Raw genomic sequence first — 21,471 nt, 5'->3', positions numbered from 1 at the left:
CCCTTCCCTAGAAGGAGGATGACAGCAGCTCCCCCTCCAGACGGAGCCGCGGTTCACCATGAACGCGGAGAGCGTTGCCTGTCGCACAGCGAGTGCTGCTTAAGTGCGACCCGGTGGTGTTATGGTTCTTGCTTCCTTAAGAATAAGTATTTTCGGAGTTCCCGTCATGGCGCAGAGGAAATGAATCTGACCAGGAACCATGAGGTTGTGGGTTTGATCCCTGGCCCCGCTCAGCGAGTTAATAGATCCGTCGTTGTTGCCATGAGCTGTGGTGTAGGTTGCAGACTTGGCTCGGATCCCACATTGCTGCAGCTGTGGTGCAGGCCGGCGGCTGTAGTTCCGATTAGATCCCTAGCCTGGGAACCCCCATATGCCGTGGGTGCGGCCCTAAACGCAAAGGGATCAGTGGCATCTTGGGAGTGTTGGGATGCAGGTTCGATCCCCAGCCCAGCACAGTGGGTTAGGGATCCAGCGTTGCCACAGGTGTGGCTTGGATCTGATCCCTGGCCCGGGAACTCCCACGTGCTGTGGGCCGGCCGAAGAAGAGAAAGGGAAGAAAATAGAAAAGATATTTTCAGGATGGCTAAGGAGACAGCTCACATTACAGGTTACTCTTCTGAGGGATTGGTTGTGGCAGGCCTGCAGAGAGAGTATCAGCTGGGCATCCCCTGAGGGGCTTCTCATGTGTGGTGGGCAAGGCAGGGGCCTCTGCGCAGCCCCATGGAGAGGAGGAGGGTGAAGGCTGCCTCCTGGTGGGCTCCGAGCCCATCCCCTGGTGGCGCTCTGGCCTGGCACCCTGTAGGCCCCTTCATCACCACAGGTTCCCCCTGCTTCCCTTAGAAAGACATCCTGTTTCTTTTCATCTACGCCTTATTCGGATGTGGCCATGCGTTTAGATCTTTCCTCCTCCTACTTATGTTTGTGGCAGAAAGGATAGATCGCTGTGTGTGTCTGGTCCTCTTACAAACTACTGGATCCAAATAATTAAGTACAAATGATTTCTAAGTATTTCAGATGACCCTGCGTTGCTTCTGAGCTGCTCTCGTTGATCTTTAGAAGCTCTTTGATGGCTCTGTGGGTATAAACCTTGAGTTAGGCCCATGTGTTCGGAAAGGACAGTTTCACTGGGTACACGTTCCAGGTTGAGCGCAGGCGTGTTTATCCCTGGAAGGCCTGGGCGATGCCAGCCGCTTCTCCCTGTGAGCAGAGCTGGCCCCCAGCCCTCCCCATAGCCCCCCCCCCCCCAGTGTTCACTGCTGCACCCTGAGCTGTAGCATCTGACCCCTCTGAGTCCCCCTGGCTGTGGGGTGACCCTGGCAGGCAGAGAAGCTCAGAACACCAGCTATGTGCATTATTGCAAAATAAATTTATTTGAAGATAAACTGTCTTATAAAAGATGAGAGGCAATTTGAGATCCCAGATTCAGCTTGTCTCATAAAAAGATTCAACTTCAAGTAGCACGATTTCGTGTCTGCTTTTAATCCTGAACATTCTTGGATCACGAAACAGCCAACTGTTTACACAACACACTCAACACCTGACTCTAGTGTCCGTGGACCCGCGGTTCAGGGGCCGTGGCGCGGCAGCCCTCAGGCTCCAGAGGTCCCAGATGCGGCCACCGTGGCCACCGGCTCTGACAGTGCAGACAGGCTTCGGCATCCTGGTCTTTTCCCCGCCCAGTGCCTTCCCAAAGCGTGAGCTAGAAATGCCGACCAGCCTGCTGCCAAGGCAGGGGCCTCGTGCCCATGCCCGGGAGAAAACCAGATGGACTCCCACATGACGGCGTGCTGACAGGGCGGGTGGGCGTTGCTGGGGACCCCTGGAGGGCCTGCTAGCTGAGGGACCTGAGCAGGTGGCCTCACCGGGGCCTTACCTGGCTGCCTGGCAGCCTGGGGGAGGAGGAGGGAGCAAGGAGGCTCGTGGGCGAGGCAGCTCCTTCCCGCACTGGCGGAGCTACGTGAGGATCCTGGCGATGGCTTGCAGGGAGGGGAAGTCGTCGTCCCGGGCGGCGTGCAGCGCCTGGTGGCTGCTGACGTCGCCGTGAGCAAGCACCTGCTGGCAGGTGGGGCACACGCAGCAGTCCAGGCCCGCCGGCTGGGTGCTGGCTTGCCACGCGCCCTTCTTGCTCTTCTTGGCCTTGGCGCCCGGTGGCCTCTCCCGGCCCCGAAAGTCCGTGTGTGCAGACAGTAGTTCCTGCTGCTTGGCCGTGTCTGGCAGGAGCACCAGCAGCTCGTTGAAGATCTTCTGGAAGTTCTCCCCCAGCAGGTCCCGGCAGCTCTTGTAATACTGGGCCGCGGAGATCACGCCCTGCCACCCAGAGCCAGACCCGGTCACGCCTGGCCCGGGCCTGGGCCCCTGCCGGCTGGGCCGCCCCCACACCCCGCCTGCCTGACCTGTCTAAACTCCCCCGAGTGGCTCTTAAACTTGCTGAAGCGGGCCTCGTCGCTCTGCAGGAAGTCCTTGATGGACTGGATGAGCTGCAGGTTCCTCTCCCGGAAGTTCTCGGGGACCAGGTAGGCCCGCTGCACGGGTGTCAGCCTGGGTCTGGAACCGGGCACGGGAGGAGGCGGGGGCCTCAGGCCTGGCCCGAGGTGCGCCCCCCCCCCCCCCCCCCCGAACGTGAGGCCAGCGGGCCCGCCCCCCACCACTCACGCCTTTGCCGCCGCCGTCGTGCTGGGGACACAGACCGGGCTGGGGCCAGGCAGAAGGCGGCAAAAGCCGGGGGGCGGCTTGCTGACTGGGGGCGCCAGGCCCGGCGGGGGCGGAGGCGGCGCGCCCTTCAGGAGCACCACGGTATTGAAGCCTGAGGGGCCAGGGCAGGGACGGGAAGGTCCAGACGAGGCCTGCTCGTCCGCTGCCACCCCTCCCCCGAGGGCAGGCCCGGCCCCAGGTGCCAGCACACACCCGGGCTCCCTCGCACCAAGTCCCGGCCTCCGTCAGCTCGCCCGCCCCGCCAGGAGGGTGCGCCCAGGCTTCCGCCTGCACCCGCGCGCAGTACCTTGGGCCGAGCGCCGCCCACCCCCCTCCCCACCCCCCAGCCCCAGAGCCGGCCTGCGAGGTGCACGTACCTGGGGGTGGGGGCGTCCTGGGTGGGCAGGGGCCGCCGAGCGCGGGGAAGTCTTCCTGGGGGGTGGGGCAGGAGAGGGGGCCTGGGGGCCTGGGGAGCCCAGGGGGCTCCTTGGGGGTGCTCCGAGCTGGGGCCAGCCCCTCTGTGTGTCCATTGACGATGACAGCGACGGGCCCTTCGGCTCTGCTGGGGGGCGCCTCAGGGACCTGCTCAGCCCCAGGGGGACCGTCTCTGTCAGCGGGCAGGGGTGGGGGCGAGGCAGCGCCCAGCTTCTTCTTCTTGCCCACCTTGCTGAAGGGCTGGGCGGAGGCCAGCAGGGAGGAGACAGCCACCGTCGTGGGCCCGCTCCGCAGCTCCTGGGGGGTGAGGCCGGCGTGGCCATCCTCCTCCTCCGCGGGGGACGGTCCGCTCTTTCTGCCCCCCTTGCCTCCCCTGGCACCTTTCCTGAGGGGCTGGCCTCCCCCACTGGCAGACGGGGCCCCGGGGGTTGGATGGGCCACCTTCTTGCTGCCACTGCTGTTCCAGGCAGAGATGAGGCTGGTGGGGGCAGTGCTAGGCTTGGAGGCAGAGGACACCAGGGCGGGGAAGTCTTCCTCCTGGAAGGTGCCCCTGCCCCTGGTGGGAACAGGGTAGGCCAGTGCCAGCCCCACGGGGCCCAGGGCAGCTGCCGCGGGGCAGGAGGAAGCAGCGGAGGCGGAGAGGCTGGGGAAGTCTTCGTCCTTGAGCTTTGGAGTGAGGTGTGGGAGCGCGCTGGGCCAGGGGAGGAGCGCGGTCAGCGGCCTGCGGGCCCTGGCTGCAGCCTCCCCGCCTCCGTGCAGCCCCACGCCCTCCCCCAGTTCTGCATCCAGGTTACCTTGGAAGCGTGGCTCCTGCAGCCGGGCCGCTTGCTGAGAAGGCCTCCTGGCTCACAGGACCGTTGGTTGCGGCTTCCTTGGCACCTACAAGACACAGACACAGCCTAGGCCAGGGCCGACCCATGCTGAGGGGCAGGATCAGGCCTTGCAGGCGGCCAGGGACGCAGGGAGGCATGCAGGTTCCCGCCGGCCTTGTGGGTGGGGGCCCTGCCAGCGTGGGCACCAAGCTGGTCGGGAGCCTGCCTCCTGCCTCTGGGGCCAGAGCAGAGCTGCCTGCAGGGAAGGCCAGCTCACCTGGGCCTTCGCCCTGGGTCCGGGGAGGGCGCCGGGGGCCGTGGGGCTCCTCGGGACCCCGCACCCCTGCCTCCTCCTTCTTGGGCCTGCCGCCCTCCTCCCGGTCCTCGCTCCTGCGTGTCTCTTGCTGCTGCTGCTGCTGCTGCTGCTGCTGCTGCTGCTGCTGTGCAGCCACAGAGGCCCGGATGGCAGCTGCCACTTCTCGGTCCTCTTCTTCCCTGGGATGGGGAGGCCTTCAGGCTGGGCACAGCCCAGGACTTCAGTGCCATGCAGGACAAGGGGCAGGGGAGGGGCCTGGACACAGGGAGGCTGCCAGGCGCCAGTGGAGCCAGTGCCAGCCCAGCCTCAATGGCCAGAAGAGGGCGCTGTGAGCCAGCAGAACACAGCTGCCTGCCAGCCTCAGGCCTCAGCTCCCTGGGCAGCATCTGGGCCCAGTTCTCTGGGGTGGAGACTGGGGTCCACAGACACTTCCATCCAGCCCGGCCATCAGGGGCAGCCCCAGCCTGAGCGTGTGCCCACCATGCCGGGGCTTCACGGCACAACTGCACCAAACCCTCCAGGGACACAGGCCCCCTCCACGCCCCCAACCTGCCGGGTCCTGGTGTCTCTGGCTGAAGCCAGGAGAAAGAGGAGAGACCTCACTGAGGATGCCAAGCAGACCCTGTTGCCGGGGCCAGGGGGCCAGAGTCCCAGGCCCCGGTGCCTGCTGCAGCCCAGCTGTCGGCTGCTGCCACTGCCCCAGGGCTGGCACCGGGAGAACCTAAGTGCTGGCGGCACGTGAATCCTCCCACCTCTTGTACCTCCAGCTTCCTCGGCGGCTCTGCTGGGCTCCGCGACCGCTGGCCCGGCCCAAGCGGCCCTGGCGGCTGTACCTGTCCAGCTCCTCGTAGTCCTCGCCACTGACGACCCCTGCGGCCAGCACAGCCTGTCACGGCCCGGGCCAGTGCTGGGGCTCAGAGGGCAGGGCCTCCCTGCCCACCACAGCCCGTGAGCCGGGGCCAGACACCCCGGGGTCCACAGCGGCCCAGGCCTCCACGAGGGCCCCACACCCACCGGCACTCAGTCATCCTCCTGACCCGGGACACCTGGGGAGCCAGCAAGGCCCCACATGCTCGGGCCCCTCGATGGGCCCGGAGACGCAGGCTCAGCAGGGGTGTGCCTCATCCCCGCTGATGCTGACGTGTGAGGCGCCGAACCGGGATCTGGGTCCAAGGGCTCCGGGGCAGGGCCCTGCAACGTGAGCGCCACCGCGGGGGCCGCAAGGGAGAAGGGAGGCCCGGCTCACCCTCGTTCCGGCGTGAGAGCCGCGGCGCGTAGCTGAACTGCAGGTCGATCTGGCGGTTCTGGCGGGCCTCGGCGCGGCTCCGGCTGTGGCAGGCCGTCCTGTGGGCCTTGAGGTCGATCTCGGTGCGGAACGCGTGCGTGAACTGCTCGGTGCTGCAGCGGCCCTCCTCGCACAGGAAGTGCTTCTCTCGGAAGTGCTCACGCAGGTACTTGTAGTCGCTGCCGGGGATGGGGTGTCAGCAGGGGCCTGTGCCCAGCCTGCTGGGCATCCCGGGTCACTGCCCACACCTACCTGTAGTAGTCCTGGGCCCCGTCCGAGTCGCAGAAGTGGCAGAAGTAGTGGTCGCGGCGCAGGTGCTTGAGCAGCTCGTCGTTGTCCAGGTAGCGCTCATCACAGAACTTACAAAGCGGGTGCCCGCGGTGCGAGGTGTCATCGGGGTCCCCCTGCATGCGGTGCCGGGCCAAGTCCTTGCGCGAGTACCACTTGCGCTCGTATGTGAAGATCTGCAGTGAGGAGGGGGCTGGGCAGAGGGGGGAGCTCGCGGGCCTCCCCCCTCTGCCCAGCCCGACCGCACAGAGGGATTGCTGGCATCAGGTCTGCCCCAGAGCCCAAGAGTGTGGCCTGGTGGGGCCATGTAGTTACCGGGAGGCCCTCCCTGCCTAGGGTTGCAGGCTGATCCCCCCCACCCCACCCCCCGGGTTCTGAGAAGCAGGAGAGAGCGGGGGATGCTGGGGAGTCCGGGGATCTGGCCTGTCCAGGGCCAGAGGCAGCAACAAGCCCCTCATGGCTGTTTGGACAAGCACCCCCCCCCTCGGTGCCCCCCTCCACGGGGCCTGGCCACCGTCACCTCCGCCAGGGACTCCCTGGATGTCCAGGTGGGTGCTGTGGGGGTTACCTTGAGGTGTTTGAGGCACAGCTTGCAGCAGAACAGCTCATGCTGCTTCCGCATATGCTGCTCCAGGTCCCCAAAGAGGCCAAAAGGTGGCAGCTCAGGACACCGTGGGCACTCATGCTGCAGCAGCTGCCTAGGGAGACACCAAGAGCCACCGGCCCATGAGGGCACTCAGTGCCTCAGCATCACTCCAGCAGGCACCAGAAGCTCCCCAGGAGCCCCCTTTACACCCCTGTAGACACCCTGAGGGTGGGAGCCAGGAGGCCACCCCTCCACGGAGTCAGGCAGTATTGGGCCCAGGGCCGGGCGCTGGGTCCATGATCCAGCAGACCTACATCAGATGGACATGGTGACTGAGCCCACGCAGGGGCCTGAGCCGGGGGGCTGCCCCTCACCTGGAAGATGACACCCCCAAGACAACTGTACCCCATTAAGACATTTGTCCACCTTAGGCCAAGAACCTGGCTGCAGAAGCCCCAGCAGACAGGTGCTGCGTGCCTCCCCTGACTCGCCCTTGCCCCCCATCCCTAGCACCCCCGCAGGAGGGGGCTGGGCGCACCCCCAGCCCCAGGAGGGACAGCCAACAGCAGGCGCACAGCCACCTGAGGGTTGTGAGGAGCATGGAAGGGGACGAGGGTGTCTGTCCCTCTCTCCACAAGCGCCCACAGACCCCCGGACACCTGAGCTGAGGCCTCCTCCTCACCTGTACAAGGCAAACACCTTCCCGTCTGCAAAGTAGATGTCGTACTTCTTCTCGTGCTGCAGCTGGTGGATGGGGATGGTGGCAAAGGCGGGAAGTTTCTTCCCAAAGACCACCTGGAGCCAGGAGCAAAGGGGACTGGTGAGCAGGGCCAGGGACGCCCCACGGGGGACCCCGGGAGGCTGAGAAGAAAGGCAGACCCCAGCAGGCAGCACCCTCGCCGGCCTGGGGCCAGCCCAGGCCCCCCTCTCCTTAAGCCCCGGGGTTAAGGTGGCCAGGGCAGAGACGCAATGCCCGGCCTCGCCGCCAGGGGGCAGCCTGCTCCCTACTCAGAGGCTATGGGGCGGCGGGGGGCGGGGGGGGGGGGGGCAGTGACAGGATCAAACAGCCAGGCAAACCCGGGCTTAATCACAAGGGTGCTGAGCACAGAATGACTTTTACCAGAAGAAAGAAGAGACACAGTCCAAGGAGGAGCTCAGGCAACAAGGGACGCTACCAGGACAGGACGCACCGGGTGAGCACGCTGCCTCTGTGCAGCCCTGGCGCTTCAAGACGACACAGGAGAGGGGCTCCCCCACAGGACTCAGTCAGGGCCCCTGGCCGCTCTTGGCCAGCTTGCTGCCTCTTAACTGGGCTGTCTGGGGGCACCAAACAGACGAGCTGGTGTGCTGGACGTGGCGGCCACTCCTCAGGGGTCTCCAGCACTCTCGGGAAAGCCTACTCTGCCCCCCACAGACCCTGGCACTGGGCGATGACCAGACCCCTGTCGGATCCCGCTCCTCGGGGCCAACAAGGGCACTGCTCCCTCCAGCCCCTCTTTCTTTCTGGCCCCCACACCCCGCCTTGGATCAAGAGCACACTAGCCACGAACCACTCCGATGCTGCTGGAGGAGCACGGGGTACAAGGAACGAACCACCAGGACTCTGCGCCCAGATCAGCAGCCCGCAAGGGAACCCCAAAGCTGTCAAAAAGCATCCAGGGGAGTTCCCGTCGTGGCGCAGTGGTTAACGAATCCGACTAGGAACCATGAGGTTGCGGGTTCGGTCCCTGCCCTTGCTCAGTGGGTTAACGATCCGGCGTTGCTGTGAGCTGTGGTGTAGGTTGCAGACGCGGCTCGGATCCCGAGTTGCTGTGGCTCTGGCGTAGGCCGGTGGCTACAGCTCCGATTCAACCCCTAGCCTGGGAACCTCCATATGCCGCAGGAGCGGCCCAAGAAATAGCAACAACAACAACAACAACAACAATAACAACAACAAAAAAGACAAAAAAAAAAAAAGCATCCAGGCCCGACAGACTCCGAAGGGGAGCAACTTCCCTTCCCAGAGAAACCTGTGCTGGGGGCGGCCCTCGTCCCCACCACCACCAGGTCCGGCAGGCTCCTTGTAGAGATCTGCTCTGATCCACCTGAGCGGTGTCTCCTCAGGCTAGGAGCACCCTCACCGTGGACTAGGCAACAGCTTAGGTGGGTGTCTGTCCGTCCTGAGCGATCTGGTGGGGCAGCCCAGGCTGGCACACCTGAGCCAGGCCAGAAAGCGGACCCAGGGTGGGCTCAGGAAAGGACCAGAAGCACAGAAGAGGCTTGAGGAAGGAAAGTGGCCGTGGGCACATAGGCTCAAGGCATGGTCGTTTGAGGAGGGTGAGCAGGTTTGGAACCAGGGAGTGGGATGTGGCAGTGCCCACTGCCCCTCCTGGACAGGGTGGAACCAGGACTGGCCCCCCAGGTCAGCACAGACAACAGGACGGCAGTGCAGCCTGGTGTGGCCGGAGTCCCCGCCCCAGCAGAGAGTGAGGCGAGCAGCGAGACCAAGTGAGTAGACAAGGATGAGGGCGTGGTAGCCTGGCCAGGGATGGGCAGGGATCCAAGCGGCATGGCCCAAGCCCCAGCCTCCCTGGTGATCACCCTTATAGGAGGGGGTCAAGGATCCAAGGACAGAGGCACAGGTCAGGCCTAGATCCTTGATGATGGACCCGCAACGCTGCCTCCTGGGCAGGCACAGGGAGGCGCTAGGTCAGGCTGGAGGAATTAACAAGGGAGCTGGTGGTTCTCATTGTGGCTCAGCAGTAAAGAACCTGACTAGTATTCATGAGGTTGCGGGTTTGATCCCTGGCCTCCCTCAGTGGGTTAAGGATCCGGTGTTGCCATGGGCTGTGGTGTAGGTCACAGACGAGGCTCAGACCCCAAGTTGCTGTGGTTGTATAGGCCAGCAGCTGCAGCTCCGATTCAATCCTCAGCCCGGGAACTTCCATATGCTGTGGGTGTGGCACTAAAACAAAAACAAAAAAACACCAAGAAGGGAGCTGGCCAGTCCCAAAAGCATCTCAGTTCGCTCTCCTCCCATTTTTTTACAAAGACTCAGTCCCGTAACAGAGGCAAAGACGAGTCAGGGGTCAGGGGTTGCTGTGGGATTCCCAAGTGGGATTCCCAGGACACGGGAAGTATTCAGAGGACAGTGTAGGACTTTGCAAGGGACAAGGGGGATGGGGGAGTTCCAAGTTCAAGAGTGGGAGGGAAGCAAGATGAATGGAGAAGAGCATCATCTCCCCAAACTTCCCAGGTCACCCTCTGGCTGCCAAGCAGTTCAGGGCAGGCCCGAGAGGAAGGCCAGGCTCAGCCAGGGCACCTGATGCCAAACCACCCCACAGCTGGTGCCAAACGCCAGCTCATGCCCACGCCCCCTTGCCACAGAGAGCACTGGAAGGGCGTGGGACCCACATGGAACGAGAGAGGCCAGATGCTAGCCACGGTAGCCATGTATAGATGTGTGCTCACTTCCTGAGTGAGACCTGCAGTGCCCAGGGCCCAGCACTCTGCTCTGCCTGCCTGCCTGCCTGGAAGGAACCTCCAGCTGCTGGGAAACCTGGCCGGTCAAGGATTACATCACATCACCAAGACTGGCCAGCAAGGCAGGCTCTGGCGAAGCTGGGACGTGCCTTCTGACTAAGTCACAGATCCAAGGTTTCCCTGACTGCTCCAGCACCAAGAGCTCTCCCAGATCCGGGGCCATCTCTGTCCACCCGACTGTAGACTGACAGCATCTCCAAGGGTCTTTCTTTTTTTGGCTAACACAAAGAATAGGCCCCCAGTGGGCCTTCAGCATCTCCTTGGCTCCATGACCATAAATGTCTCGTTAATAAAAGTGAAAAAACCACGTTTCTGCATCACTTCTAGGAAAAGGAAAGTCAGACTCCCTGGCACATGTCACCAGCCCAAGCTTTCCATGAAGAAACCAGGGGAATTTCACAACTCTGGAAGCAAACAGATCTCAAAGCACAGCGAAGCAAGGAGCTCCAGCTAGGTACTCACAGCCAGCAGCTAGCAGCTGGCATTGTGGGGCAGAGCTCCGTGGTGCCCCCCACTTCCCCAGGGCTTCCAAGTCTTGACAGTCAGAAACTCTCTCCCCTCCACTCTGGAGCGGAGCCCCACCAGCTAGAACTGGCAAAGAGGAGAAACACTTGCTCACACTTTTACTCCCACCGCCCAGGTACCCTGAGGAGACCTCGGTGGTTCTGCTTTCCTCTCTGGTGGGCCGGTCTAAGTGCAACTGTCACTTAATATAAGAAAAACGCCAGTCTCAGAGGAGTCTCCTGAGCATCACCCAAGGAGGCCCAGAGACACAGCTAGGCTGGAAATGCTCAGTTGGAGCCTCTGCTTCCAGGACAGACTGTCTCCGAAGGTGCTCACTTTCCCAGTAGCCTCCACGGGAACGGAGACCCCTGAGGAATAACCTCCCAAAGATGAGCAGGTCGAGGCGTGTCTGCTTGGATCATTCCTTCCTGTGGCCCGACAGGAATTACCGAAGCGCAGGAAGAGACGTCCCCAGGCTCTGTCTCCCCAGGGACCGCTGCCTCTTCAAACCAGTTCGGCCACCTCCTGCCCCCCGGCCCCAGACCCCCCACAGTCGACCCCAGGATCGGTACCCCGCCCCAGGTGGCCCTGCCAGGCCTTTTGGAAGCCGGCGCCACCAGGGCCGCAGCCGGACATCAGAAAGGCAAAGTCCCCTTCCGGCCGCCGGGTGCCGCGCCGCCCCGCCCGGTCGCGCCCCCGCGCCCGCCTCGGTGCCCCGACGCGCGGCCCTGCCGGCGCGGCCCACCTGGCGCAGCTCCTCGCGGCACACGGCGCAGTAGCGTTGCTCGCACAGCACCCGCATCTTGGTGGAGCAGCGGTAGCACACCGGGTGGTCGCAGCGGCCCAGCGCCGTGGCCTCCAGGTCGCCGCAGCACAGCACGCAGCTCCCGCCGCCCCGCTCGGGGCCCGCCGCCGCCGCCGCCTCCAGCGCCGCGCGCCGCCCCTCGGGGCCCGCCGCCGCCGCCGCCATGGTCCGGGATCCGGCCCCCTCCCGGCCGGCGCGGCGCGGCACGGCCTGACTCCCCGGCGGGCCCACCCCTTCCGGGGCGACGTCACCGCCCCGCCCAGCAACGGCCCCGCCCAGCGGAAGTGCGCGCGCGACTTCCGCATCAGCGAGGTGCAGGCTAGAGCGGCGCCACCCGCACCGGCGCTCTAGCCGGAGCTGACAGCTCGGAGGTCGCCCGCAGCCCTGGCGTCCGGCCACGAGCGTCGGGCTCTCCTTTGCTCGGACCCTCCCCTCCCGGAGCAGTGAATGTTTTAGTGTAAGTGTGTCCCAAATATCAATGGGTCATACTTATATTAAAATGTTGTTCGGGAGTTCCCGTCGCGGCGCAGTGGTTAACGAATCCGACTAGGAACCATGAGGTGGCGGGTTCGGTCCCTGCCCTTGCTCAGTGGGTTAACGATCCGGCGTTGCCGTGAGCTGTGGTGTAGGTTGCAGACGCGGCTCGGATCCCGAGTTGCTGTGGCTCTGGCGTAGGCCGGTGGCTACAGCTCCGATTCAACCCCTAGCCTGGGAACCTCCATATGCCGCGGGAGCGGCCCAAGAAATAGCAACAACAACAACAAAAGACAAAAAAAAAAGAATTAAAATGTTGTTCGTTGTTCAGCTGAAACAAATTTAATTGGGAGTGTTGTATTTTTACTTGCTAAATATTGCAACCTTATTAAGAACCCAAATGTCTCTCCAACCCAGATCTTTCTCTCGTATTTGGGACACACCTGCGCCCAGACACAAAGACAGTACCCGTCAGAAAAGGCAATACAGGCGTTCCCATCGTGGCGCGGTGGAAACGAATCCAGCTAGGAACCATGAGGTTGTGGGTTTGATCCCTGGCCTCTCTCAGTGGGTTAAGGATCTGGCATTGCCGTGAGCTGTGGTGTAGATTGCAGACGCGGCTAGGATCTGGCGTTGCTGTGGCTCTGGCAACATCCCAGCTGATTAGACCCCTAGCCCGGGAACTTGCATATGCCGTCCCGCTACAAAAGGCAGGTGGAGAACTTGTCCTCTTCATGGCTGGGCCCACCCAGTGAGTAGGGTGGGGGGCTTGATGTGGAGCAACATACAGGGCACGTTTGCTGAGGGGATGGTAGTCAGTTCCAGAGCTTCAGGTCTATGCAGCTTTTGGGGTGCCTCCTCGATACCCTCGGGGTCCAGGCACGCTCAGACGTCCCTTTTGCTCAGAGAGGCCAGTCCAGATCTGAATGCTTCTAGAAAAGAGACAGTGTGTTGTGACAGCGATATGAGTTTGGACTTTAGAATCAGACGTGAGCTGCAAACCCCAGATCTACTACTTATTTGCTGGCAACATCAATCAGCTCATTGACCCTTTAGCTTCCTCATTTGCAGAACAGGGATCATTGAACCAGTTAGCCTGGTGGATTAGCCATATGCAGGTGCCATCTCACCCTCAGAAAACCCCGCAAAAGAACAGTAAGGGAAGCAAAGACTCTTTTTCCCTGAGCTCAAAGAGGAGGGGAGGGGAGAAGCAGCTAGAGAAAGACTTAAAATTGTGGAGTGAGTTGAAAAATGTGGAGGAGTTCCCACTGTGGCCTCTCTTCAGTGCTGGGATGCAGGTTCAATCCCCTGTCTGGCACAGTGGGTCAGGGATCTGGTGTTGCCACAGCTGCCACATAGGCTGCAACTGCAGCTGGCTCGGATCTGATCCCCGGCCGGGGAGTTCCATATGCCTCGGGGCAAGCCAAAAAAGAACAAACAAAAACAAAATATGGAGGCAAACATAAGGAGAAATAGCTGAAAGAGTTAGAAGCAGCTGCCCATGAAGGGCAGGAAGGTGTATGAAAGGTGGACCCGGGACGGCTTTAATTTTTCTCTTATGCCAGCATTGGATTTATGACCTTGTTTTGATCTTGGATTATGTTATATTGAGAATGACAAAACAGAGAGATTTTCTCATTCACAGTGTCCTTAGGATGGGGTTCCTGTCGGGAACCAGGGTCTGTGCCTAGAATGGAGGCCATGCATACGAAGCAGACGGGGTTCTACCCCCCCCCCACCAAGGGCTTGGTCTAGTGTGGGGGGACGTGTGCAAAGAGTCAGAAGCCTTGATTAGGATCAGTCAGCTTTTCCGAGCGGCTGTGCATGGATGAAAAGAAGGGCGAGCCCCAGAAAGAACAGGCGGCTCTCAGGGACCCTTAGGGTCCAGATTCCTGGTTGGGGAGGCCTGGCAGAGACCTTTGTCCCTGGGCCCTGGGCTCAGGGCTGAGCAGGGCACAGAGCACCTCCTCCTGTATGTCCCTAACTGGTGCCCCCAAGGACCCCAAGGCTCTCCCAAGCTTGCCCTCCAACCCAGCCCTGGGCACGCCGCCCGCATGCTTCTGCAGCCCTCCACCTGACAGGCAGCTGCCCTCCTCTGCCCCAGTGTGGCCTTCATGCCTCACCTGCGCCTGACATTTTCATGGCCTCTGGCTCACAGCCATCAACAACCCGGAGGGCTGACTGGTATTTAAACTTCCGATATTGAACGTATCATTGTGCAGAGCTTTTTTTTTTTTTTTTCTTTTTCTTTCTTTTTAGGGCTGCATCCACAGCATATGGAGGTTATCAGGCTAGGGGTCACATTGGAGCTACAGCTGCCGGCCTCCACCACAGCCACAGCAACGCCAGATCCGAGCCACGTTTGCGACCTACACCACAGCTCACGGCAACACTGGATCCTTAACCCACTGAGCGAGGCCAGGGATCGAACCCGCAACCTCATGGTTACTGGTCAGATTCCTTTCAGCTGCGCCCCAACAGACACTCCTGTGCAGAGCTAGCTTTTTTTTTTTCCTTGGGTCAATGTTGCATTTTCAGATTTGTCCATTCTGCTAATTGTAGTTCTCTTATTGTCTAACTGCCTCAGAAATCTGCGTTACCACACAGACCGTGATGGATCAGCTTTCACATCAATGACATTCTCTGCGCAGAAGCTCCCTGCCTGGGCTGCAGTCCCCTGGGCCCCTTAACAGGGAGGGGGTGGCAGCACTAGGGGACCCTGGCAGCCGGCGTCGTGCTGGGCTGCCCGCCCACCACACACTCCAGGCAGCTCTCCAGGCCGAGGGGCCCCAGGAGAGCACAGCAAGGGATGGGGGCTGGCAGATTTCCACACGGCCTGTGGGTCCCCTTGGTCCTCCAGGCCCCTCCATGTGTGCAGGCGGCTTCCTCCGAACCCCCACCCTGCCTGGTTCCTGAGCCATCCCCCCTCCATCCAAGGGTTTTCACTGACCCTTCAATGACAAGGCAGATGCTGGGACAGCCATGCCATTTATTGAGCACCTACTGTGTACCAGGCCCAGTGTCCACACCCAGCCTGGATTTTATATATATGTGTATATATATATATATATATTTTTTTTTTTCTTTTTAGGGCCGCATCCGCGGCATATGGAGGTTCCTAGACTAGGGGTCTAATCGGAGCTACACCTGCAGGCCTCCACCACAGCTACAGCAATGCCAGATCCGGGTCACATCTTCGACCTACACCACAGCTCACGGCAACACTAGATCCTTAACCCACGGAGCAAGGCCGGGGATTGAACCCGCAACCTCATGGATCCTAGTCAGATTCGTTTCTGCTGTGCCATGATGAGAACTACCCAGCCTGGATTTTTAATGTTCACAGCAAGCTGATCAGGTGGCTACTCTTACTGACGCCAGTTTACAGATGAGCAAACTGAGTCAGGAGAGCTTAAGGCACATGCCCTCCCCAGCCCACCAGCATCCAGCGTGGGGCCCTGGGCTCCAAGGCACGGTTCCCGCTGGGTCTGCAAAGCCTTCACGGGGAGAGCTGCTGTTGCTTCTAGACCTCCTGCAGGTGCCTTCCTCTGCGCCCTTCAGCCCCTCTGTGGTTCTTCCCACACGCAGGTGTGAGAGGAAGGACCAACCAACCCCATGCCCCAGAATCACCCCTCCTTTTTGCCAAAGAGACAGGCAGAGGGGAGGGGGGGGCTTCCACTGAGAGTCTTGGAGTCCCCGAACTGGACCTCGCAGGCTGGGGGTCTAGGTTGGACCCCACTCCCCCCAGCACTTACCCAACAGGTGATCTGGAACAAGTTAGTTTTCCTCTAGTTTCCTCATGGGTAGATGGACTCAATATTTGTCCCACCTCGTGGCATTGTTTGGAGATCAGAACAAGGTATATCAGGATCCTGGCGTCTGAGATCTCGAAGGTGCCTTATGAGTGCTGTGTTTGCTGGGGTGGGGACGTCTGATGATTCTGAGAGCTGCATCCTTCCTAGTTGGGGACCCAGGCAAGATGGGAGGGGGGCTAGGAAAGCCCAGGCAGGCACAGAGGGATATTCTGGGAGACTATTCAGACAAGGGCCATTTAAGCGGGATCCTGCAGGATGCGTAGGAGGTTGCCAGGTTGAGAAAGACGGAGCGTCCCAGGCACAGAAGCGCAGAGGTGGGACTTGAGACCGGCCTGACCAGATAAAGCAGTTTTGGGGGGATCTTGGCCAGAGAGGAGGCTGGAGGTCTGTAGGGTCTTTTATCCTGCCCAGGCCAGTGCTGCGTGTATGAGGGGCTGCCTCTATTCTGAGACTTGGGGAACCACTAACTGTCTCAGGGAGGGCTTGATGCAGCCAAACTTGCAGTTTTCAAACACCCATCCAGCCGCAGCTGGGGAATGTGTTTCGGGGGAAGAGAGGGGTTGGGGAGGAGAGGAAGGGGGGTGGGGACAGATGTGATAGTTGCTCCAGGTGAGGACAAGGAACAGCCCTCAGAAGGAGACCCGCGCACAGGTCGAGTGGTGCCGAGGCCCCACCAATCAGCTCTCCTGCCTGACCTCACCAGGGCTCTGCCAGCCTCCCAGTCTTTGCTCAGTAGTGCGCCACCTGAGAGAGCTGCTGCTAAGGGGGCATCCCGTCCCCCATCGCTGTGCCTGGAAGGGGGAGGCAGAGGGGGCTGAGAAAGGGGGTCAGGGGAGCCCCCAGCGGGGCGTCAAGACGAGTTCTTCCAAAAAGTCCGCTCAGCGAGGGTGCTCCAGGAGCCCACGTCTCCGCGCGCAGGCTGGGCTGCTCTTCTCTCTGCATCCCTCCCGTCCTTGGGGAGCCCCGAAGGTACTGCGGGGGCGAGCAAGGGCGGAGCCACCGAGCAGTTATAGGTGGACCAACTCCCGAGCCTGTAGCCTCCCGCGCCGCGGCTTCCCGACACCCGTGCGCCCAGACCCTCCGGAGCCAGTTCCTGGTCCGCCCCGCCGGGAGCCGTCAGCATGAGCCCCCGGGCACGCGGCATGGGAGCGCGGGGCCCGGGACCGGGGGCCACTGCGAGCCGCCGGCTGCTGGCATTGCTGTTACTGCTGCTGCTGCTGCCGCTGCCCACCCGTGCCTGGTACAAGCACACGGCGAGTCCCCGCTACCACACGGTGGGCCGCGCCGCGGGCCTGCTCATGGGGCTGCGCCGCTCGCCCTACATGTGGCGCCGCGCGCTGCGCCCGGCGGCCGGGCCCCTGGCCTGGGACACTTTCAGCCAGGACGTGCCCCCTCAGGGACCCTCCGCCAGGAACGCCCTCTCTCCGGGACCCGCCCCTCGCGACGCTCCGCTGCTTCCCCCCGGGGTTCAGACACTGTGGCAGGTGCGACGCGGAAGCTCCCGCTCCGGGATCCCGGTCAGTGCGCCCCGCAGCCCGCGCGCCCGGGGGTCCGAGCCGCAACCAGAGTCGGGCGCCTCTTGGACCTCGGCGGAGCAGACCAGGTATGCGGGAGAGGAAGGGGGTCTCGGGCGATGTGAGCCCCGAGCGCAGGTCTGCCCGTCCGCGGGGCACGCTCGGACCTTTCCCTCCCCGACTCCGGCTCAGTCTGTACTCTTCCAGCCTGGGGCGGGGGTCGGCAGTCGAGGGCGCACTTGCCTCTCCCCACGGTCCTGCTCTCTTTATTCTAGAGCCTTCGGAGAGTCTTCAGCTCAGCGGTGGTCTGCGCAGGGAACCGCCTTCGCCAGCCCCCGCCTCGCCCCAGCCCCAGAGCCGACCTGATCGCGGCCCCGGCGGCGCGGCCCCGCGCCTGGCCCCCGCGGAGTCTCTTCGGGCCCCCAGGCCGGCCGTCTGGTCAATAAAACCCGCCTAGTTTCTGCGCGCCCGCGTGTGACCCTCTTCCGCCTCGATATGTACTTTATCATTAGCTGCGCGGCGCAAACAGCCGTGCCCACGCCCTGGCAAATGTCAGGAGCCCTTCCGCGGGCCGGGGGGGGGGAAGCGCCCCCGACCCCAGCCGAGATCTGCGTGTCCTTGCCGGGGAGAAGCGGGCACAGCGGCAGAGACACTGCTGGGCCCTGGGTCCCCTTCTCTGCCAGTGCTCCCCTTCCTGTTGGGGGTGGCCAGTCCCAGGGTCCCCCAGGAGGGGAGGACAAGTCAGACCTGGGTTCTGCTGCCATGTACCAAGGTGTGCAGAGGAGGAGAGCTGTAATTCGCCCCCTAGACCCTGAGCTGGAGCCCCCGTCCCGGCCTCCCAGGAGCCCCACGGGAGGTCCCCTCACTGTGCCCCTGGCCAGCCTGGGGAGAATTCCTCCCCGACAGGGCACAGGGCCTTAGAACCTGGCAGCCGGTTCAGCCTTTTTTCCACTTCCCATCATTCTCTTCAAACCTGGATGTCCTTGGAACGTCTCCCTCCCAGAGCGTCCAGAGGGAACGTGGGAACTCCCCCCTTATGCACCGCCATGGCCCCTCCACCGAGACTCCGAGAATTGCCTGCTCAGGGACCCCTGCAGCTCTTCTGCCTTTCCAGCTAATCTCTCCCCACCCCTGAGTAAATGAGCGCTACCATCCTGAATGGCCAGGACCTCCCTCCACCTGAGCCCCCTTCCAGCGCCCCCCTTGCTTCCCCCTTCTGCTCCCCCCTTCGGCTCCCCCTTCAACCCTCTTCAGTGTGGGCTTGGACTCCCACAACCATCCTGGACCTGGAAGCGTCTGGTCCCTGTGTCCCTAGGCTGACGGCTCTTGGAGTCCTCCCTTGGCCTTGGGGCCCCCAGCAAGGACAGGATGAGGGGTGGCCCCAAGTCTGTCTAGCTCCTGGCTTTGGGATGCCCATGTGGAAGCAGCTCCCACATGACCCCCCTCAGCCTTTGGAAGCGCCCGCTGGAGGCCTCTCCCCATCACAGCCTCCTCTCACCTGCTGGGCGCACCTTTCTCCCCCCGGTCCCCTAATGCAGGTTCTCTCTTGTATTCCACCTTTCCGGTCCTCACAGACTGCAGAATTGATCGACCCAGAGTCTCTCAGTGTTTCCCTCCAGGATCTGCACTGGGGCAAAATGTGGTCACCAACCACACAGGTCAACCCACTCTCCCCACGCTCCTTGACACGCCTGCCCCTGCTGTCATGGAACTTGGCCTTTCAAAAACTTGGGTGTCCTGGGCGTTCCTGTTGTGGCACAGCGGAATCGAATCTGACTAGGATCCGTGAGGACGCGGGTTCAATCCCTGGCTTCGCTCAGTGGGCTGGGGATCCAGCGTTGCCATGAGCTATGGTGTAGGTTGCAGAAGTGGCTTGGATTCGCATTGCTGTGGCTGTAGTGTAGGCCGGCAGCTGCCGCTTTCATTTGACCCCCAGCCTGGGAACCTCCATATGCCGCGGGTGTGGCCCTACCAAGCAAAACACAAACAAAAATCATGGGTGTCCTGAGCGTTCCCTGGTGGTCTAGTGGTTAGGATTTGGCACTTTCACCTCTGTAGCCCAGGTTCAATCCCTGGTTTGGGAATTGATATCCCACATCAAGCTGCTGCACACAAAACAACAAAACATGGGTGTCCTGACCTTGTCACTCCCAGTGCACAGCACCTCAAGGGCTCCCACCACCCATGCAAGGAAATCCATGCTCTGAGGCTGGGCCACAGGGCTGGCCCTGTTTCTTCAGTCTCATTGCTCCCTCCCCTTCCCCACACAGCCTGCAGGAACTCTGGGCAGATTCCAGAACAGCCCCGTGGTCCACTCTGCCTAGGGACTCCAGGGCCTTGGGCTGAGTTAAATGCCCCTCCTGGGGATTGCCCCCCGCCCTGGGCTTCCTCTGCCAAGGTACACAAATCCCTTTTTCCGTGGGTCCCAGCGATGTTTCCCCAGTGTGCATCAGCGCCTGGCGCCAAGCTGCCCACAAATGTTTGGTCATAAGTGCTGGAACATTTGGCGAGGGGCGAGGTTTCCTGTTGTCCGGAGATACCCGGGTCCTAAGAGGTTGGTGCCAGATCCAAGATGAGAGAGCAAAGCTGATTAGGAGCTCGGTGGAGGCCTAGCTTCTCTGCCTACGGCCCCCGCTGCCGAAGTGCAAGCAGCCTCACCGCAATCCGCACTGGGCTGGACCAGTCAGAGCCAGAGGGGTGGGACCTCGGGCAGCCCCGGGGACGATGCAATCCCACGTAGAACCAGCAGGTGGCGATACACGGCTGATGTCTGGGTCACGGTTACGCTCCGCGCCTCGGGCGATGGGAGGGGCTCGGGGCAATGGGCGGGGCCACCTCGGGTGGGCGGGGCCGGCCGCTGGGGCGTCCCGAACCGCGCCCCCGCCCTCTCTGGTCCTTGCCGTCTCTCCCATTACTTCCCGCTCTGGGTTTCTGGTTCTCATCTCTCAGTGCTTCAGCGCTGGTCCTGCCTGCTCCAATCTGGGACTCGGAAGAGAGCCCTGGCGAAGTCTGAAGGAAGAGGTCATAAGCGAGGCCTGGTCATCCCGCGAGGCCCTTAATGCCCATTAGGGAGGTGGCGTGGGCAGGGAAGCTCAGGGCTGTTATCAGGGCATCAGACTAGCGGCACCATCCCCAAGTCGTCCCCCGGCTCTCCCTTTGGCAATGACGAGGCCTCTCCCCACGGTCACACACCCAGGCCCAGGCTCTGCCTCTGCCCCATGGCTGAGGGCATTGCCACAAGGAGGTCGGTTCAAAGGTCAGAGGAAACCCCCTCAGGTGAAACTGGAGCTCAGGACAACGCCACCCCAGGTGGACCCAGGGGAGAGAGGGCCTGGAAGGTCTGACATACCTCCACTCTCTCTGGGCCAGGGCCAGCGGTCAGACCTCTGATCTCCTGCCACCTGACCACCTTCCTGGCTGCTGCCGGCCTCACCACTCACCTCCCCTCGCTCATTCCCAGCCACCCAAAAGCTTCCAGCCCTGACACCTTGCATGCGTGCTCCTGGCTTTGCCACCTTGCCTTCTCCTCCCACACCCTGCCCGTGGAGCTGAGGGAGGAGGCCTGGGAGGCTTTGCCCGGAGAGCTGCTGGGCCACCTCTCTTCAGCTCTGTTACTCAGGCCCCCTGTTTCCCGTCCCCCTCACTCCTTCTCTTCCCACTCTGGAACTGTCACCCGCAGGTCTCAGCCGGCCCCTGCTGTTACCCACTTCCTTGCTCCCCGCCCCCCCTTGTTCCTTGGATGTTCTGTTACTCTAGACGGAGAGCCTCTCTCCGTACTCCTTCGGCTCCTTTGGTGCTTTGGGGCCTCCTTTGTTATTCTGGGGTGCGGTGTTCCTGGCCCCTGGCTGTGACCATGTCGCTTAGTTACCCGCCTTACAGCGGTGTTCTGTTCCCGGCCACCGGCACTCACGGCCGGAGTGCTGGGCTGCAGGAGGCAGGTCTACAGAAGGGGACGAGGTCACTAAGCTTCCTGAGCCAAGCGGCCAGGGGTACCTGCCTTCCCTACCCCTTGGTCTGGGGGTCTCCGGACCACCTCCGGCCACCATCCTCTCAACTCTGATGTGGCCTCAAAGCTGTAGCCTGGCAGGTCCTGGGTGGTCCTGGCTGCTATGGGGTGATCCCTGAGCCCCATCTGGGGTGGTATATGGCGGCTTCCACTCCACACCCACCCCCACAACCTCCAGGGGTGGCAGTACCAGGTGGGGTGCAGGGGGGGCCAGTCACAGGCCACGAAGGCAGCCTCTGGACAGACAGAGGGAGGCCGTTGGCCCCAAGGAGGCTGCCCCAAGGGGGGCGAGACAGAGGAGGACTGGGGGGGGGGTGGTCCCTGGCCCTGCGGCCCCTCCTCGGGCCTCGCGGCGCGGGCGGAGCGCCGAGGCAGGGGGATGGCAGGGGTGGCTTGGACCCGGGGCGGGGGCGGCAGG

General features: G+C 62.3%; 2 protein-coding genes across 4 annotated transcripts; one reads left to right on the top strand and one right to left on the bottom strand.

The window, feature by feature from the left end:
* Positions 1-1,347: 1,347 nt before the first annotated feature.
* ZNF598 (zinc finger protein 598, E3 ubiquitin ligase) lies at positions 1,348-11,424 on the bottom strand. Of its 3 annotated transcripts, none has more exons than XM_047780906.1 (12): positions 11,185-11,424; positions 7,096-7,208; positions 6,396-6,525; positions 5,792-6,003; positions 5,501-5,718; positions 5,007-5,124; positions 4,216-4,433; positions 3,921-4,005; positions 3,069-3,817; positions 2,653-2,803; positions 2,394-2,544; positions 1,348-2,307 (listed from the first exon to the last, which is right to left on the bottom strand). In XM_047780906.1, the coding sequence occupies exons 1-12, from the start codon at positions 11,407-11,409 to the stop codon at positions 1,954-1,956; spliced, it is 2,724 nt and encodes a 907-aa protein (XP_047636862.1). In that variant the 5' UTR covers positions 11,410-11,424; the 3' UTR covers positions 1,348-1,953. The 3 variants fall into 3 exon arrangements, with proteins under 3 accessions (XP_047636862.1, XP_047636863.1, XP_047636864.1); XM_047780907.1 differs by having other exon boundaries at positions 5,016-5,124; XM_047780908.1 differs by lacking the exon at positions 11,185-11,424 and adding an exon at positions 7,534-8,109.
* Positions 11,425-16,123: 4,699 nt separating this feature from the next.
* On the top strand, positions 16,124-17,522 carry NPW (neuropeptide W). Its single transcript, XM_047779172.1, has 2 exons — positions 16,124-17,136; positions 17,323-17,522. Exons 1-2 carry the CDS (start codon positions 16,655-16,657, stop codon positions 17,411-17,413), a joined length of 573 nt encoding a protein of 190 aa, XP_047635128.1. The 5' UTR covers positions 16,124-16,654; the 3' UTR covers positions 17,414-17,522.
* The last annotated feature ends 3,949 nt before the right edge of the window (positions 17,523-21,471 follow it).

Source organism: Phacochoerus africanus, chromosome 5 (assembly GCF_016906955.1).
Source record: "Phacochoerus africanus isolate WHEZ1 chromosome 5, ROS_Pafr_v1, whole genome shotgun sequence".
Taxonomy (NCBI): Eukaryota; Metazoa; Chordata; class Mammalia; order Artiodactyla; family Suidae; genus Phacochoerus; species Phacochoerus africanus.
Note: the sequence above shows the minus strand (reverse complement) of the source record. Positions and strands in the feature narration are given on the sequence as shown.